The sequence below is a fragment of the Ambystoma mexicanum genome, chromosome 5q (assembly GCF_040938575.1).
Source record: "Ambystoma mexicanum isolate Mex_15411 chromosome 5q, UKY_AmexF1_1, whole genome shotgun sequence".
Taxonomy (NCBI): Eukaryota; Metazoa; Chordata; class Amphibia; order Caudata; family Ambystomatidae; genus Ambystoma; species Ambystoma mexicanum.
Window position 1 is genome coordinate 1,237,670,411 of NC_090933.1, and position 20,244 is coordinate 1,237,690,654.

Here is a 20,244-nt window from a genome sequence, read left to right on the forward strand (position 1 = left end):
GCATAAGACAGGCCCCAAGACTGCTTACCAAGTGTGCAGGATGACTACAGATTATAGATGTCTTATAGAAGAATACCCTTTAGTGAATACTTTTCACAAATGAAACCAAACTTCTCTCAAGGAAGCAGAGCTATCACGTTGCAGAGTGGCAAGTAATCAGATCCTTTTAGTAGCACACAGTCCTAATTGCTTCACCTACTCTCCTACGGTTTTAAGTCTCATGGTGACACAGCAACTCGCTCAATAAGCCTGGGTGTGGAACTGTGTGATTATGTACTAAAGAAATCTTTTACATTTATAAAAGTTACCACTGAAAAAGCTAGTGGTGGGACAAGTACCTGTGAATTTCTTTCTATCAGGATCCTATGGTCATGACCGTGAAGCTCCCCTAGGTCTCCTATTTGACAAACAAGGCACATTTCTAGTTTCAATATTTAAATCATTTTATTTATTTGCTTAATAACTCAGATTCTTTACAGAAACTAAAAATAAAACAAATAATACAGCATGTTATTTAAAAAAAACGGCAAATGAGGAAACAAGAGGATGGGGATGATTCAATGTTGGAAATCGATCCAAGTAGTACATTTCAAGGAAAATCTTCATCAAATGCCTTGCAACAAATTGAGATGTTTAAGGGCTTTTTAAGTTGAACTGTGTGTAACATGATTGTCAGCCTTTTCTCCTTTAATGGCCAATAAAAAGTGTTTGCTGATAAGAATACCTGATATTAATGCAAAGAGACTCTTTTTGTGTGCAGTGTGTTCTCGATGAAGGGTCAGTATTGAGTACTACATGCCAGTAGTTTCCATCCTCCCAATATGGTACAACAATCGGAGCATACCTTCTAATCATTATTTAAGGACCAAGAGAATTACTTCTACTGTAGAAAATCTGAAATTATAACATCTCAAACTATGCAAGAACGTTTTGCCTGGAGGTTATACATAATTTCTTTTGTTAGATACTGAAAAAAGAGTCTCTACATTGGAGCGGTCTACCTTACTACAATTGAAACAACCTAAGATGAATAATAATCTTGTTTATGTTATGACTTATTGATATCAAAGCCGGGCTGTTAAGAAAATCATTAACTCTAGTTGGCACATCCTCCAATACGACAACTTAACTTCACAAGTGTTTCCTAATCCTCAAATGTTTGCATATCGGAACAACACTTCATTGAGAAAATGGATAGTTAAAGCAGGATTATGTTCTGATAGCTTTGTAAATGCCAAAATGAAGGGAGCACATGCCTGCCTGAATAGCTCACACTGCAAGGATGTGATCAAAGGAACATGCATACGACACCCATACTCAGGTAAATGAATCTCCTTATGGAGCTATGCTACCTTTGATTCCTTTAAGGTCACCTGCGGTCTTAAATGCCCTTGTGGCATTTCCTACATTGGAATTACCACACATAAAGATAAGTGAAGATGGGCAAATTACGCCTAATATTTGATTACACAATTTGAAATCTCCCGTGGCTACTCATTTCATTGAACATAATCAATCATACAGTCACCCAAATGCAATTTGTTATTTTGTAAATTGTAAGACTTCCTGTAAGAGGAGGAAACGTAGCTAAATTACTAGAATTATTTTGGATTCATAAAATGTCATTGCTGTCCCCCATGTATATGGATTCAGAGTTGGATTTGGGTTGTTTTATCTGAACAATATCTAATACAATGTATTGCCTTTCACTGCAACTTATGTGATACTTGTATGATGATTTGAACAAAAGTAAATTCATCAGATAAGTTTTGCAATATTGACTATTCAGTGATTATATTACACTACAATTTAACTCTACAGCCACTTTATTTTTTCCATCCCAGTTTTGGATATCTCCAAATATTCTATAAACCTTTCACCTTGAACTTTACAGACATTTACATTACAGACCATGATGATGTAAACTACACTATACTTTAAATATTACGCTACAGGTAGTAGATTGTGTACTCCCAAGATAGTGCTCGTAATGTAGCCATTTACTCTGTAATACCAACTGACTAGATGTAATCATAGACAGTACGTGAGAAATATGAACGTTCTGCTTATGAGACGTGGCCTGCCAAGTGAATGGCTTTTTGAATCAGAGGGTGAATGCCACGTTACTGTTCCACTTTACCACAATGAGTTTGGAAAATTATTCTAGCTGTTGAAAAACTGTAGCAGATAATATGTTTCTCTACTATAATGGACTGATCAGTGACATATTTTTCATAATTCTATGCATTCGCTAGATTTCCCTGGAATACAAGATTTTCTCCCATATGAAGGCATGAACTAACCAGGGATATAAGAGCTTTATTCATTCCTGTAATAATACATATGGAGTATTGATAGTGATATTATCTTTTAATATTTTGTTTTAAAAATTAGTTTATTAACATGTTGGGCTATATTTTACATCAGAGTCTACCTGATCCTATGTGACTTTGCCCGGTGCAAATTCCCATTAATTTTATGATGGTGTAAATACCACATAGCCACATCCTTGGAAAACAGTTTGAGTTTCCTATTTGCTTCTCTTTACAACTTTAATATCTTGACATTATATATTACACAATAGAGTATTATAGTATTACATCAACATTTTAGATAACTCAAGAAGGGAGGTGCCTGTTCTCCTGATGAAGGGTGTTTCCAGAAATGTGTCGTGATATATTTCAGAACACCTATCATGAATGAATTTCAATAAATGCTAAGGATGAATTTGCATTTAGATTCTAAATATCAACGTTCTTTGTATTTGTTTACACTTTCTGACTTTGTTTGTGAATGAACTACATTCACACAATGTTTTCTGTATTCAATGATTTGTGCAAAATCGCTCCTGTTAAATGTGATATGAACTGTGATTCAATTCATTTGTATTGTATATCACACTATGTTTTTTTAGTTATGAGTCAATGAATTAAGATTTGATTTAAATTTAAAATGTGTTTGCAGCTTTGTCTCTTAATAATATTCTTTTTAAAAAATGAAGCGAAGATATGCCCTTCAGCATGTGCTACACTGTTCCTACAGAGGCTTCCTGCAGGACTATATTGTTTACTTTATTTACATTATGACTGGAGGCTGTGAGTCACTAATAAGCACCAATACTTTGTGTAAATACTAGAGTGCGCTCATTCTTCCTTTACTTTTTACTGTAGGATCCGTGTTGATATTCATAATTGGCATTTAATGAGGAACCTGCATTTATTATCTCGAAAAAACAAAAATGTCTGTTGTTGATTCCATTCTCCCCTCCCTGAACATCCCAGGGAAAAAACTTCTATCCCCATTGCATCATCGATTGTCTTTAAAAGAAACTAGGCTAGACTCCCTAAAAGCTCTTCAGTGTGTATCAGTTTTGTATATGACCTTGAAATAACAAATCACAGTTTTTTACAATGAAATTGAGACATATCACCTCATTTCTTATGCTAAAAATATAACAGGGTTATTCACTGAGATCAATCAGATCATGCCAAATTCTTATTGTCTCTAGAGGCAAAACCCAAAGAAGGCCAATGCATCTCTTAGCTAAACATTCTGAGTAGGGGGATACTTGTAGGCACCCATGCAGTAGAGTGTCACGCTTAACCTGGGTTCTGTGTCTTCGCCTTTATTTGTTTATTTATTTATTTATTTATTTGTTACATTTGTAAAGCACACTAACAGCCCAAGGGCATGGAGGCGATGTTGCAAGAAAGTGTCTGAGTTACAGGAAGATTACTTTTTGGCGGCTCCATTTGGTAAGCACTATTTAAAGACGCAGTGCTCCTTGAAGAGATGTACAGATGTCCGCAATGCTGCGGCAACCCTGAAGGAAGACGGACCATGCAGGAGGTAGTTTCCTTTATTTCTAGTCGCATCACAGTTTTATTTTGCTTAGAGCACACACGAGTGCCATGGAAGCTGTAATGAACATGCCACTGCCTGTACATTCGGCACCGCTGTTGTACACTCCTCTGTTGTTGCAAAAGTCAGTGTTACATCAGAAAACTGGGTTCGAAACTCCAATGTCTTCTGAAAAACTTTCTTTACAGATGTCAGCACACATCCGGACGACACTCTCATTGCCCTGGAATGGAAAACCTGGAACCAGACAAAAAAGAAATAGTAAGGATACGAAAAATTAAGGTTCATCACAACATTGTTTTGATATCTATGTTTCTCTTTGATGTATATCTTAAAAAATGCAATAATAGTGTACATTCATAGAATGAAATTCCACCATGTTTTCTCCATCAAAACCTACAAAATTGGAAAACGAATTGCTTCAAGGTCAGCAGCGGACACGTACGCTTTAATAAGACTCTCCCACCCACCCTGTGAAAAAATGGCACATGCTATCACCAAGGCCTTCACTGATACATTCAATCAATGACCTCTGTTTAGAGAATACACACACACAAGAGCAGACATGCAAAATCGGGAACTACTCCACTTGTAAGACATAACGGCCACAGAATATTGTATGCATGCATTCCGGACAGGAATGTGCCCATTTGTCCCAGCATGAGGTTCCTGTGCTTTCCACACACACCCCAGGGCCACTTGTGTATTTCACACATGCTCATGGTACACAAGTTCTCAAAACACTTCTGCTACCACCCATGTCCCGTACACAATTGCATACCACCCATGTGACATAGGAACACGCATCTGATATATGCCTACCATTTAAATGTGCTCTGTTATTAGTGTGATCTATGCACACATGGCTAACACCAACAGTATTTGCACTTGACATATACTGACCCCAATTATCTCTCCAAGCACACTCTGGATGCCTCTAGCCCAGCTGGCAAAGTACTACTAACTTTGTACATTAGTGACAAAAAAGGCTATTTGATAGCCAATAAAACTTAATTTCGAAAACCTATTTTCCATATTCTTGTTTATAAACGTGCGGGCAATTCTGTCAAACCTTGAAAATAAAGTTAATGGCTTGTGTGTACACTACACAAGTAAGGGGATCACATGGAGGTAACTGTAGGGGGGACAAGGGTATGTGTCCTCCCCAAATTTTATTGCACCCCATTTTGTCCCCCTCATTTGGCAGGGGCCCCTTTCCTTTAGATTTCATGTCCTCCCACACCCCAACATTTTCAGCAAAGTTATTCCACTGGGAGATCAGTCAAACCACGTGCAGGTATTGTATGACCGGATGCCATGATGCGACTGTGCGTACAGACTACGGTTGTTGTTAGATTGGTGTCCCCATATGACATAGAGCTCTGCTTAGGGGCCTGTATGTTTGTTTTTGCATAACATGGTTTTTAGTTCTTTCTGTAAACTGGGGTGCACTGAAGCTCAGTTAGGGCACAGCTACAAAGGCCAATGGCACACTCTTTTAGGGATTGTATGTATGTTTTTGTTTTATAGAAGACCAGCTCTTCCAGCCAGGATACCCCTTTACAACTTGGGGCTTGCAAACGCTCTGAGGTGTTGAGTATGGTAGTGTGGTTTGAAGCTTGGAAGGCCTGCGGGCAGTCCTTCGCATGCAGAATACGTCCATGGGAAGCCAGTGGTTTGAGATCAAGATGTCATCAGTAAAGATATGATACAAGGGAGGAGATGAGCTTGCCAAGGGATGAGGTGTAGGGTAAATAGGAAGGGTCCACGGACAGACCATTGAAAACCCACAGCGGGTAAAGGGATTGCAAAGGATGTTACACCATTACAGGGGCTAGAAAATGAGCAACTAGTGAGAATGAGGGCAGCAGGCAGTCTCACTTATGCAGTGTGATTCAATAGCGAGAGAGCGGTGCGAGATCAAGATGGGAGTGATGCAGTTGTATCTCCTGGAGCTTGAGTTCAGTTGGATTTCACAGTATTTTGAACCGGAATTTACTAAGCACACAGAGGTCTGTAGGCTTAATTCATAATTGAGTGCATCTTTTCCATAGACATACCCAACTTGACAGAGGGCTGAGCATATACCTGTTCTCGAGTGCATGAAGGCCCTGGCCTAACGTTTCATCCTCTTTTATTAGGGCCTACTTTTACTGTGGATGGGTTATTGCCATGATTGTGCAGGAGGATTTTAACATTGCCTCCATAGTCAGGATCGATGACTCCCACCATAACATCTTGCCCATGTCTCCATGCTAACCCTGATCTGCAGGTTAGTCTTATGTATGTTCCTTTAGGAGGGGCTAGTGTTAACCCAGTGGGGATTAGGCACCTTTCACCTGGTGGTACATCAATTTCAGCACTGCTTTGTAGGTTAAAGCCTATGGATTCTGTGCTTGCTACTGTAAGGGCCTTTACCTTAGGAATTGCCTGGTATATAGCAAGGTTACCCAACTTTTATCAGTTGGAACTGATCCCACGCTGGCACCATTTGTGGTGAGTCAGAAAAAGGACACAGACATTTCTTAATGTGTATTTATTAAAGAAAAAGGTTAACGCATATCTCTTTCTACTTCTAGCGGGTATTCCCCACCTAACAAACTAACTAAGGTGCTCACCAGTCATCTGTGAATGTCTAAAAAGAATCTGTCCACTGTCCCAAACTAACCCTAATTGACCTTATCACTATCGTAACAACTAAGGACAAGAGAATGGCTCCCTCCTCCTGGGTCGTTGCTCCTCACAAAGATATATTCAATAACTGATCTTCAAATAGTTCTTTGTCACTTCTTTAATTAGTTAACACAGTTCTTTAAGCACCTCATTGAACTTTTGGCTCTTCTCAACTCTTTCCTTGGTTCTGTACTGATATTTATTCTCTTGTCAGTGTCTGTTATTTGTTGGTTACTTTCTACTTTAATTCTATTTTCAAAATGTATTCTTCCCTTTTCCCAGGAGGGTGGAGTTATCCAACCTTTCTGAGATTCTTGTTGTGGTTTCTTTCTCTTCTATTTGATTCACGGTTTTCAGTCTCTGTAGGGTATATATCCTTGAATATATATGTGCCTTTATCCTTACTCTTAGGACTTTTTCTCACATGTTCCCTCTATTGGATAATGATGTTTGAAGTATGAAGTATGATTACTCTCAAAATCATTATCCGCCAATTCTTTATCTTTTTGGATTACACTCACAATGTCTTTACTGAGGCAAGTCGGAATAGTTTCATAATGATTCCCATTTACATATCTTGTTATCACTATTGTATTTTCGTTATCTCTACTGTGACGAGTACTCTGATAATGCTCTTCTTTTACTCCTTGTATTTTCCAGGCTGTTTCCTGCTTGTCTTGACTTGGATGAGTAGAAATATGTTTATAATGATTGATATGATAGGTTATTTATAACGCACTTAATACCCAGAGGTTTCTAAGCACGGACCTGGGAATCGAACCTGAGTTGCGCTGTGTCATCTTGCTTCCAAGGTGAGCACGTTGCCCCTGTGCTATCCTCCCGAGATTCTCAATCACTTCTCTCCTTGATATATTCTCATTATACTGACTAGGACGAGTATAAATGTTGATATAATGATTTTCATTCACTTCTCTTCATCTGACTGGTATATTCTCATTAGGTTGACTGGGACGAGTATGAAAGTCTCCTGTTTTGCCTGTTACCTGATTTTCTTGGGGATATTGTCACCTGGTATCATTTAGTTTGGCTTCGCTTTTTTCTTTCGCTCGTCCGAGCCCTTTTCCTCTTCCTATCTCTCATTCTCTGTATCTTCCTTCCTGATGGCTTTTCAGTTTCCCAGGTACTGGTCTGTTGCACAGTCTCAGCCATGTAGCAGTCTTGGCATGATTACTAGTATTTCCAGTTCACCATTGGTTCTCCGTGGCCACTCCACTGCTTGCTGCTTCTCTCTCCCTCCAGTTGACATGACGCTGCACGTCCACCACCTCAACTCCGTCTCGACAGCCAGTTTGTATCTCACTGGTTTTTCGGAGTTCCCATTCTCCTCCCCTTGCAGAAGTGACATAGCCATGGGCCTTCCCGGTATACCTTTGTCTCTCTTGCTATCCCCCTCAACCTCTTGAAGCCCTTCGTCTTGCATTATTCATCATCTTGGTCTCAGTTAAATACAATTCTTCCTTAAAAGGGATAACCAGAGTTTCTGTTTCACAATAACACATATTTGTTCGTTCTTCGCACAAGTCCTTGTGGGGTATGGTTGAAAGGTGAAATTTGGAGACTCTTTTGCGAGTCCCTCACAGGAAAAGGCGTTCTTTTCCCCACAGGGGGAGTCTCTCTCAGTGAGGTCCCACTTGCTTCTACCACTAGGTAGGGTATTGAGGAACGGTCTCACCTCCCTAGCCTCAAAGGGGTGGGGGATGTCCCCCTTGGGGAGAAGGGACAAATTCCTGTGATTCGTCACAACATCTGAGCAGACTGAGCACCACCTGCCCCACAATTTTCCAGTTTTATTTATTGTAACCAGTAACAGGCTGTTGAAGATTAGGTTGATGTTTTTGATGTCAGAGTTCTCCACTTTGTTTTGCATTGGTGATTGTCATTATTAAAAGGTTCTGGTTACTGCTTCCTTTGCTTGTCTGCAATTCTTCAGAATTGTTCAGGTCAGTTTTGTCTCTTTTGCTGTTTTTATTTGCCAATAAGAGCTGAGAGGAGGAAGAAGGACAAGGGAAAATGTCGTTATCACTTGCAAGTAATCTTCATTGCCCCAAGTCCTGAATTTCCTTGTCACAGTCTTTATCACTCGGCCATTTTTCATGTCCACATTGGCTGTGACCTTCCTGCCTAACTGCTCGAACTGCTCAGGTACTCCTGGAAGTACTGTCAAGCATTTGTGAACTCGGCATCCAACAGGGTATTTGATATTCTCTGCAAATACAAGTACTTCACATTTTGGGATCGTATGCATGTTTCTAACCAAAGCAGTCTTGACATTTAAACCTTGAGAGTCTTGAGAATTTGGAATCATTTTAATAGATCTGTGATAGCTTTTGTTATACACATCTTTTAAAGGCTGTAATATGTCCACATAACGATTCCTATTATTAGCTGTGAAAAATCTCCAGAGTTTAGATTTCAAGGTTCTGTTAAAGTGCTCAACAATAGCCACCCTAACCTCATTGTGCATTATAAAATGATGCACACCATGTTGTTTTAGAAGATTTTGGTGGGGCCTATTTAAAATCACCTGGCCTGCATCGGTTTGTAATTTTGCTGCCACACCTCCCTTACTGAAGACATGCTTGAAAGCGGTTGTCACTCTTGAACCAGTCTCATCACTCAATAACTCTGCATAAGCATATTTTGAAAAAATATCTATTACCGTCAAGATGTAACATGCACCATTGTACTGCTTTTCAAAAGGGCTTATATCCACTAAATCTGCCTGCCATTGTCTGTCAGTCAGATACCATGGTGATTCTTTTTTTAAAGTGTTTTCTAGTGTTTTTATGAAGGGTATATGACTCTTGTAAAGATAGCCATTCATTGACAGCTCTGCAGGTGATGGACTGTTTGTCAAATTGTATTTTTCTATAAAGAGCATCAACACCCCATAACTACCAATTCCAGTTTTATCATAATAGCTTTTATACATTCATAAATGAGAGTTGTTATCCATTGAAGCACTCAACAAAAAGAAAGAGGCGTGCTTGGTGAAGGACATTTTATTTTTATTACGGATATTGTACATGTACGTTCTGACACATCGTTACCACTTGTGATATTTTTTCTACAGGGTTATGAATGGTGTTGTACAGCCCCACCCATTTCCCATGAGTATAACTCTGCATGCAAAAGAGACTTGAAGCATTTAAAAGTTCATACAACTCCTGGTCCTGTAATAAACATCCTTTAATGCTGAAATAGTGTTCATATAGTACATACAGGAGCTGCTGCAATGCCACCGTAAGATGTAGTTATAGAGAGTTCACATCATACAGATGCCAGTATTGATCCAATACCGGCCGCCAAGTGTTGGTACATGTGTTTCTGATACACATTACACTTTTACAAGGACGCTTGCGTTGGGGTTTAGGTACCCGTGGATAATTCAAGGTATTTGGGACAATTTCAGATATTCTCTCTTTCAGCATAGCGTATAATAGTTTTTACACACCTACATGTCCTGGCTTTAGTTTACATTCTACACACATTGATTCAAGTGTTGTACTAGAAACAAATGTACACATATAAGGTGCGAGTTCATTGTACATTCTTTTTTTCTTTAAAACAATTTTCGATATATCGGGTCCCCTTATGGGTCTTCCTAAATAGGCAGAGGTCACAAAATCTTTTTTCATTAATCGGGCTACATGGTATGGTTTCTGAAAACCACGGGGCCGGTCACCTGTAAAGATCTGATTGTTTTCCCTTGGACTGATAAAACATTTTCCACACTATCATGTAGGCACATGCCATATGCCATTATAGATCGCTTTAAGCATTTGCAAAACTTTATACAGATTCAACATAAAACATATCCGCCGCATTGCTCTAGCGTGGTATTGTGGTTGCAGGCATTCATGAGCATCCTCTTGCGGGTCATCGTATTTATGCCCATAACACCAGTGGTAATAATCATGTTTCAGCCATGTTTTCACTACAGAGGCTGCAAAAGCCTGAACAGTTAAGATCTCCAAAAGGGTCATAGTTTCCCCTTCTTCTTCATCAGAACTTTCAAAGCATTTTAAGCAGAGACATTTCATACACTTATTGCGGCTTTGGGTTGATGGACTTTCGATCATTTTCGAACAAAAACGCAGTAAAAATTGATGGTGTTGAATGAAGACCGCTGGCTCCTTAGCATGTCAACTTTATCTACTGTTTCTGCAATTCCAAAGAGAAATAACTTTAACTATTGAATATATGTTTTACCCATACTTCACGCAGACACCCACGCACTTTCCTACTAACCGAATTGCACAGGTCAGGACACTCCAAGTGCATCTGAGGACATGGCAACCTCTGGGAACAGCTCGTCCAGAAAACCCAGGTCCTCATACAAGGGTGATTTAAGAGTCTTTATAGACTTATCCATATCAATGCAGTCTGCATCTGTGTAATTGCATTGGTTATAACGGCATCTACACCATCTCAGCATTCAGCGGAAGCTTTGATATGGGAAACAGGTGACATCATAGCATCAAGCTTCATCATAAAAAACCATGGACTCAGATCAACCTCTTAATCCATAGCAGTACCAATGAGGTATTGCGATTCCACATCAGCTACAGGGGTTGTTGTTCTCTGGCTTTTCAGGCTGGAGTAGTTTTCAATTGTGTTCAGGGCATCGACCGCTGAGGTATGCTTAGTGTAGTAGCTGTAGCGCTTCATGATTCAAGGTATTGCTGGCTTTGTGCAAACAGACTTCTGCAGTCTTCAAGAGCGCTGTTTACCTCTCTCCAGCATTGCTTCTGTATATATACCCTTTACCGCACCCCCCTATGGGTGGCACCGTGCCTGCATCACCTCCGCAGCACCATGTTGCACCATAACACATTTCAGGCTAAAGGTGCACTACCTACATGACAACTTCGCTCAAAATGCCACAGGTTAATGACTGCATCATCTCCACAGTGACATCACTCACGCAAAGAGCCCACCAAGTTTCCTCCTCTGGGGACCACCATGTTGGGTGCGCTGCGCAGGCACCGGGAGCTGGCATCGGCTTTCTGCACATGCGCAGTTCGGCTAGTGTTGCCTGGTGCCAGTGACGACCAGTACACCAGTGGATTCCGACCATTGGCAACAGCTGAGCACATAAGCAGTGCGAGCATGGTTTCCAGTGGGTTGCAACCTCTTTCGCCTGAGGGGAACCGCTGCTGAAGCTCTGATCAGTTTTCTCTTGCATTCTTGTTCGCAACCCTGCTAGGGGTTCTTACCTTATCCCTTTTGTCCTGACTGGCCAGCGTGGACGTTGTTCCTTTCTTTGCTTTCCTGCACCAGCCACCTGGGTGTAGGGATCTATTCTAATTACCTTTGTTGGCTTTTCTGGCATGTCCATCCTCTGTTTCCGGTCTCCCACATTCAGTGCTTGCACTGCCTGACATCACGTTAAGCGTGGGGGACTTTCTTTCGTGGTGCTGGGGTATCGCTTTCTGTCCCTTGCTGGTTCTCATCGCCTGGTTTGGTTCAGGAGTTGGGCTTCTGCACTACATATTCAACAGGACCGGATGGACACTGCTTCCCCGATATTAACCTGGATTGTCAACAGTGCCAGAAATCAGGTAAACGGGAATCACAGGGGGAACACCTCGACAGATTGTGATGCCTGACAGATTCTACCGAACCATAGATGGAGGCCTTGCAGGAATGAAGAGACAAACTACAGGAATTACGCACAGAGGTACCAGCATTATGAGCTGAGAATGCCACGTTACAAGGGACCTTATCTATGACAACATCTATTGTTTATACTGAGAGTGTAGTTGGTCAGACCAGTGCTGTGAAGTATGATGGGGATCCTCGGAAGCTAACAGAGTTCTGTAACCACTGCACCATTCATTTCATGCTAAGTCCTTCTCACCTTTAAACCAACAAAGGCAGAATTGGGACATCAAAAACCATTTTGTTGGAAATGCATTGGCCCGGGCAATACCATATGTGTCATCACAAAGTCCATTACTTGACGACCTTGCCGGATTCGAAAAAAAGCCTTTTTCAATGTGTTTAAATCACTTAAATCAAGCTGCTACTACACATAGTCAGGTAGTGGAACCCTGTCAATGCACCCAAGATGTGGTTTCCTACATCAGTCGATTTAAACAACTAGCCATCAAATCATTATGGCCTGAAATCACTGAACTAACCTTATTTCAGAGAGGATTGTGGGATGAATATTAGGACGAGTTAGCACACATACCTGAAGATATGTCCATACAAGGCTTGATAGACCAAGTCATTAGGATCGACCATTGTCTGACAGAAAGAAAAACAGAACACAAACGATCCGACCGCTCCTATCCCAACACAAGGGCTGTACAGCCACCAACATTCGTAGCATCTACCCAATGCGAAACAGCCAAAGAACCAATGCAGATTGGAGCTTTATGTGGCCCCCTGACTGAAGCCGAAAGACGATGTCAGAGGATTAACCGGATTTGTATACATTGCGGGAGATTCAGACATTTGCTGGAGACATGTCCGATACAACCTGCTAGAACGTCCGAAAACTGAAAGGCCAACCTAAGGATGGGAAGCCGAGGTTGGGCCCTATCAAATTAGAGAAAAGCTATCTTGAGATGACCGGATCCCCGATGTCACAGGCTCCTTTGTTCTGCCTTTTGGTTAATCTTACCTGGGGCACTAAACCTTTGGAAACTGTACTGGCCACAGCATTATTGGATTGTAGTGCAACAGGCAACTACCTGCATAGGGATTTCGTAAAGTCTTCTTCCATATGTCAGGAAACCAAAGAACAGAATGCTGAAGTACAGGTTATCGACGGATCACCATTAACTCACCAGCAGTCCTTGCCCTTATTGCTGGGGATCAACCAACATCATGAAATATTGGCATTCAATATCATCAAATCACCTGTATACCCGATTGTACTAGGGTTGCCTTGGCTCATGACTCATAATCCCAGCATCAGTTGGACCACTCGTGTCATGATATTTCCCTCAGACTACTGCACCACCCACTGTTGCACCTCTTCATATGGTCATTCATCACCAGATATCTCACAAACCATTCATGGAACTGGTTTGACTCAAATGATTTCATGTCTGTCTTTGCCAGAGGTCTATTAACGATTTCAAGACATCTTTCGGGAGCCTGAGACTATTCCTCTACCGCCCCACAGATTCTTAGGCAAGACTTAAACCTGGTACCAGACCATGTCTTGCTTGACGGATGTCTGTATTCTTTAACAGAGACAGAAAAGTTCGAACTGAAGAAATATCTAGAAACCTGTCTCTCACATGGGTTGACAGCCCCTTCTAAGTCTCCTCTTGTTTCACCTCTGTTTTTGGCCCCAAAAAAGAGGGCACTCTTCGGCCCTGGATCGACTATTTTCTGCTCAATGATATAACCATAAAGGACCGATACCCATTGCCCCTGATAACAGATAAACTGGAATCATTACGTGGGGCGCGGAGTTTCTCCGAATTAGACCTACGGGGTGTTTACCATTTGGTCATAATAAAGTCAGGGCATGAATGGATGACTGCCTTTAAAACACTGTTCAGACATTACGAGTATAAAGTGATGCTTTTTGGACTCAGCAACGCCCCAGCAGTCTTCCAGCGATTTATGGATTCAGTGTTTGCCAATCTGATCGACCGCTCAGTGTGGGTGTATCTGGATGACATCCTGATCTTCTCTGCATCCCCTGTGGAACAAGTCTCCCATGTGTCTAAAGTTCTACAGCATTTGCGGCATAACCATCACTTGGCCAAGCTGAAAAAGTGTAAATTTCACAAGACCACAATAGGGTTCCTAGGGTATGTCGTTGTCACTGAGGATGTGGAGCGGGATCCCAGGAAAGTGCAAGCTATTCAACCATGGGCCTCACCCCAGGACCTCAAGGCATTACATCGGTTTGTGGTTTTTGCTATCACAGGGGTTATATCTCGAACTTTGCTTTGAAAACACTTGAGTTGACCAAAATAATGAGAACAAAACAATCTTTCGTATGGAACCATAAAGCTGAACAGGCACTGCAGGATCTCAAGTCGGCTTGTATTAGTGCCCCTATCCTGTAACATCCAGACAATATCAGACCTTAAATTGTGGATGCTGATGCTTCAGAACAGTATGTAGGCACCGTAATCCTCCAATCGGACCCAATAACTCATTAAGAATTGATGATGTCCTTCTATTTCAGGAAACTAACACCTAGCAAACAGAATTACTCGATAATTGAGAAGGAACTGTTGGCCATCAAGGTGGCATTTGAGGAATGGCGTCAACACCTCCTCAGTGGTAGGTTTAAGGTGGAAGTCTGCACATATCATTGCAACCTTCAGTATCTTTGGATTCAGCAGTATAGCAACGGAAGACGAGAAAGATTGGCGTTCTTCTTTCTACAGTATAACTTTTTTGTGACCTACATTCCCGGGTCACAGAATAAGCAAGCAGATGCTCTGTCTGGCCCACTCCTTCAATACCAATGGGGACGCTGAACTGCCTGGTTTCATCTTGTCTCCCATGTCACATTTTCTGGCTTTGATTCAACCTATTCTTGACCAAGTTCAAAGACAAATCGCATTAGATACCAAGGTTCCAACCATGTTGGACAAACCTTTGAGCAGCATGAAGGACGGCCTACTGTTCCGCGATGATCAGTTTTATATCCCAACCGGAGCTCTATATAACATTGTCTTTCTCAGCTGCAAGACTCGACCTTGGCTGGCCATCGAGGAATCAGGGCTACTGCCAAACTCATTGGTTGACAGTTTGGGTGGCTGGGATTACATGAACAAGTGCGAGAATATATGACATCTTGTCCTATCTGTGCTCAAGTCAATTCCGAACATAAAAGACCGGTGGGCCTTCTTCACTCTTTAGACATACCACTTTGACACTGGCATAACATCGTCACAGAATTAATAGTAGCCTGCCTCCATCATACGGGTCAAAAAGAAAAAGGTTCCCAAACTGGGGAACTCCCGTCCCCTGCACACTGTCTAGGGCTGAACACCAAATATCGTAAATATATGGGTAACAATGTTTTTCTTGCATTCAAATGAAAAGCTTAACAATTTATTAAAAGATTAGAGAAAATGGGCCTCATTACACGGTAGGCGGTAAGGGTTTACCGGTACCGGTAAGGGCACCGTTACCGGTAAACCCTTACCGCCTTACTACGAGGTCCCTTTGCGGGTCCTCTCTTAACGCCTGGTTTTTCCAGGCGTTAAGGACGGGACCCGCAAAGGGACCTCGGAGCTAATTACGGTACTGCAATTTGCGGTACCGTAATTAGCACCTTCCCCATTCCCATTATGCCCTATGGGGGCAAAAATGGGGAAGGGCCTTGGTGAATGGGGAATTACCGCCCCCGCTCACCTTGGAGTAGGGCGGTAATTCCGCCATCCACCAAGGCGGACTCGGTACTGTACCGGCAGCAACCATGGCGCTAATAGCGCCATGGTTACCGCCTACCGTGTAATGAGGCCCAATGTCTAGCTATGAAACACTTTTTTCACCCTTTCTTAAAGTTTAGTCAAAACAAGTATTTTTAATGCAATTGTAAAGCAACATACGTCGACAAAACATAATAAAATAAAAGATTAGGTCCCAACGCATTTCGAGAGGTTCTCTTTTCATCAGGGGGGACATCTTCTTAATCAATTTCTATAAACAATTTAGAAAACAGTATAACCATTATGCCGAACTTGTCAAACTTCATTGCATCCATTAATGTCTGGATTTGCTGAACTTGTTATTATCTGTTGCTTATAAACAAGTCTTCTGACCGCCTACAGAAGTAATAACGAATTTCGCAGATTCTGCTACTAATCAATAAAAAATGACCCTGATTATAATGGTGTTTGTTCATAAACTAATGATCTGCATACTAAACACAACTAAAGAAGAATGTGTGGGAATGCCAGTCCTACCTGCTTACCTGGTAAGTCCGGTACTGGAAGTCCCTATGCTATTTGCCATATCAATCTTGAACTTCTGTTAAAAAGAAGGTATATTGAATATAAGCAGGACATATCTAAATGCAATGAAAACAACATAATGTATGTTGTGTGGACTCATTTACCCTGCTGTGGGTATAAATAGAGTTTCCAAGGTTTGTCTGGTGAAGACTTCCAAAGAGTTCTCCCTCTAGGATAGAGTGCCAGATCTAAAATGTACAACGTGTGTGTGATTAGGTGTGATTTCTCAACCATCTGTTATAGAAAGTATAAACTGATGGAAGAAAATATATGGATTTGGTCACTCACCCCATCTTCTCGATGTTAATATATTCCATCTCTTACACGTTCAAATTGTGATTCAGAAACTCCCATATAGTAATGCAGGATCATATCTGAAAAGAAGGGCATTAAACCCCTTCTTTGCAGTCAATAATAGCGTGTAACCCTATCCATAGTTTAATGGCTAGTCCCCAATGATAAATAATACTTACAAAGTGCTGGATGAGACACTGCACCACGTTCCTAGAGGTATCTGCGACCGTGTGTTTCCAAAATGGCCACCATTTTTTCGCCGTGCCGTGCGTGGTGACGTCATTGCGTGATGACGCAAATGACGTCACAAATGTAAACAGTGTAATACGGTTATGTTTGTTAATGTTAATGTTAAAGAACATTTGTACCGTGCACTATCACCACCGTAGTGGTCCCTTGGCGTTTGGCGGCTCTGAAAAGGGAGAGGTGGATTGAGTTAGTGGGAGGAATCAGGAAAAATGCAAGAGAGCAGTGATGTGCAGTTGGCGGCCTCAGCCCGGTGGGTCGGTTGGCTGGGCCTGGGCTGTTTGCGGCTGGTAGTCGTTGTGTACTGTTGTGCAAGGCTATGTGTGTTTTTGTTTTGTTGTTGCAATGTAGTGAAGTTTGTGCGGTTTGTTGTGCTGTAGGTTTTGGTTGTGTTGGGTTTGGAGTTTGAGAGGTGTATGCAGAAAGGGAAGTTGTTAGTAGGGTTGGTTAGTTTGCATCTCTATCCTGAATTGAAGCGCTCCGCTTGCGCAGTCTACCCTGTTGCGGCTCTGTCCTGATCTGGGTCTGACTGGCCTACAGGTTCCCTACTCCTCTGGCCCCCGCCTCTAACATGCTCTCTTATGGCTCCCCTTATCCTCCATTTAGACTCTAGTGGCCAGTGCATCTGCTAATGACAACCTCTCAGGTAGTGGGGGGATTGTCAATGTCTCGATATTTCCACACCAACATGGTACCTGGCGGTGATTAAAATACGGGGCGGGCGAAAGAGTTGGTGGGATTGTCTGGGTTAGTTGACTCAGTCTCCGTGTGTGCCGCCTGTGTCCCTGTCTATCCGATGTCACCCGTCCAGCTGCTGTGGGTTTTACTCTCCCCGGTCAGGGATGTCCGTGTCTTTTCGGTTTAGTTATCCTTTTTACCAGTTTCGTTTTTCAGGTTTAGTCTGTAGTTTTGTAGAGCCAGGTTTTTAGTGATTTCCTGAATTTTAGGTGATCTTCAGTGTTTCTTATTTCCTTTGGGATGTTGTTCCAGGTTTTTGCGGCTAAGTGGTAGAAGGAGGTGCCTCCAAGTTTTTTCTTGAGATATGGTTTGAGTTCCAGGCGGATTTTGTTGCTCGATCGGAGGGGTCTCGCTGGTTTGTAGACTGTTATTTTCTTTTGTAGGAATTCTGCTCCTTGTCCACTGATTGCCCTGTGCTTATGCACATTGTTTTGAAGGTGATGCAATGTTTAGCTGGGAGCCAGTGCAGGGTTTTTAGGGCTGGAGTGATGCGATCTCTTCTGGATAGTTTGAGGAGTAGTCTTGCTGCTGCATTTTGGATCTGTTGCATTTTCTTCAGGAGGTATCCAGGTATTCCGAGGTAGAGGCTGTTTGCATAGTCTATTTTAGACATGATTAGGGCGACGATAGTGAGTGTTTTGTGCGCGAAGGAGAGGAAAGGTAGAATTCTTCTTGCTGTCCCGAGGAGGAAAAAGCATTTCTGCACTGTTGCATTTATTTGTGGCTCCAGGGTTAGGTTGTTGTCCATTAGGACTCCCAGATTTTTTACTACCTTCGATGGTGTTGGTGCGTTTCCCATTTCCGTAGGCCATGGAATGGTGGTTTCGTTCTCTTGGTCTTTGGATACGATCATGATTTCTGTCTTTCCTGGGTTGATTTTCAGGTTGTTGGCATCCATCCAGTCAAAGACTTCTTTTAGACAGTCGGTAAGGGTTGAATGGTCGGCATCAGTGTCTTTGATTTTGTATATGATCTGAGTGTCATCTGCGTAGTTGTAACATGTAATGTTGTATTTTTTGAAGATTCTGATGACCGGAGTCTGGTAGATGTTGAAATATAGTGGAGATAGTGAGGATCCTTGCGGTACTCCACAGTCGTTAACTCGTGGAGTGGATTTGAAAGGTTTTATCCATAAGGTTTCTGTTCTGTCTGTTAGGAATGATTTGGTCCAGCGTAATGCTGTGTCTGTTATGCCTATGTTTTCTAGTCTTTTGGTCAGGGTGTCGTTTCTAACTGTGTCAAAGGCTACGGAGAGGTCGAGCAGAATAAGGGCTGAAGTAGTGTTTGAGTCTGTGTTAGTTTTGAGGTCGTCCCAGATGGATAGTTGTGCTGTTTCCATTCCCTCGCTGGTCTGAAACCGATTTGAGCTTGGTCCAGCAGGTGGTGTTTTTCTACGTGTTCTTGGGTTAGTTTATATACGTAGGTTTCTAGAAGTTTCGCTGGGTAGGGGATGTTAGAGATCGGCCTGTAATTGGAAAGGTCATCTACGTCACCACTTGTGTTTTTTAAGAGTGGCTTGATGTATGCTGATTTGAAGATCTTCGGTACAGTCCCTGTTGATAGTGATAGATTTAGAAGGTTTCTGTAGTGTTCTGCTAGCGATCCTTGCGCGAGGATTGATTTGTAGATGTCTGGGGGACATGGGTCCATGAGTGATCCCGCTTTCTTGCTTCGTTTAACCAGCATTGCGAATGCCTCTGCTGATATTTCAGTAAAGCTTTGGAGTTTGTGTTGTGGTTCCGAGTTGGGTTTGCTGGGTTGTATGTTGTGGTTGGTTGGTCGCTTTTGTATGGTTTGGCAGATGTCGTTGATTTTTTTTTGGAAGTGATCTGCCAGGTCGTTGCATAGTTTTTCTGAGGGGGTTGGGGTGTTATCACAGCCGGGTGGGTTTCTCATTTCTTTAATGATGCTAAACATTTCTTTTTGTGTGTTGGTGGCATTGTTGATTCTGTCATCGTAATGTCTTTTCTTTGCCTTTTGAATTTCATTCTTGTATGCACGGATTTGTTTCTGGTACGGTGTTTTTTTCCCTGGGTTGTATTCTTTCCTCCATTCCAATTCCATCTTTCTGTTTTCCTTTTTCATGTCGTTTAATAGTGGGGTGAACCATTTTGCCATTGCTCTTTTTTTTTGATGGGGTGAACGGTTTTTCCGGGGCGATCTGGTCTATCGTACATGCGATCCATTTGTGCACTATTTCTGCTTTGCCGTCTAGGTCAGCTAGTTCCAGTTCTGTAGTTGAGGGTTTTGTTAATTCCAGTTGTTCGAATAGGTTGCTTTCTTTGACGCGTTTCCAGTTTCTTTTGGTGGTGGTTGTGAGTTTCGAATGTTGGATGTAGGCTTGGGTATGCAGAGTGATCACGAATGGGATGATGAGATGGTCGCTCCACAGTATTTGTATCGGAGGTGCCGTGGTGATGAGTTTTTCTTTGGTGAAAATTGCATCTAGGGTGTGACCTGCCGA

General features: G+C 41.9%; 1 protein-coding gene across 4 annotated transcripts in view; it reads right to left on the reverse strand.

Annotated features, from left to right (window-relative positions):
* Positions 1-425: 425 nt before the first annotated feature.
* Positions 426-20,244, reverse strand: part of LOC138497972 (ly6/PLAUR domain-containing protein 2-like) — a 248,132-nt gene continuing 228,313 nt past the window's right edge. For all 4 annotated transcript variants that reach the window (XR_011278677.1, XR_011278676.1, XM_069621746.1 and 1 more), the window contains exon 3: positions 426-4,098. Coding sequence is in view for 2 of the 4 variants with exons in the window: in XM_069621746.1 (XP_069477847.1) it covers positions 3,998-4,098 (101 nt within the window). In the remaining 2 variants the exon portion in view is untranslated. The remainder of the gene's footprint in view (positions 4,099-20,244) is intronic.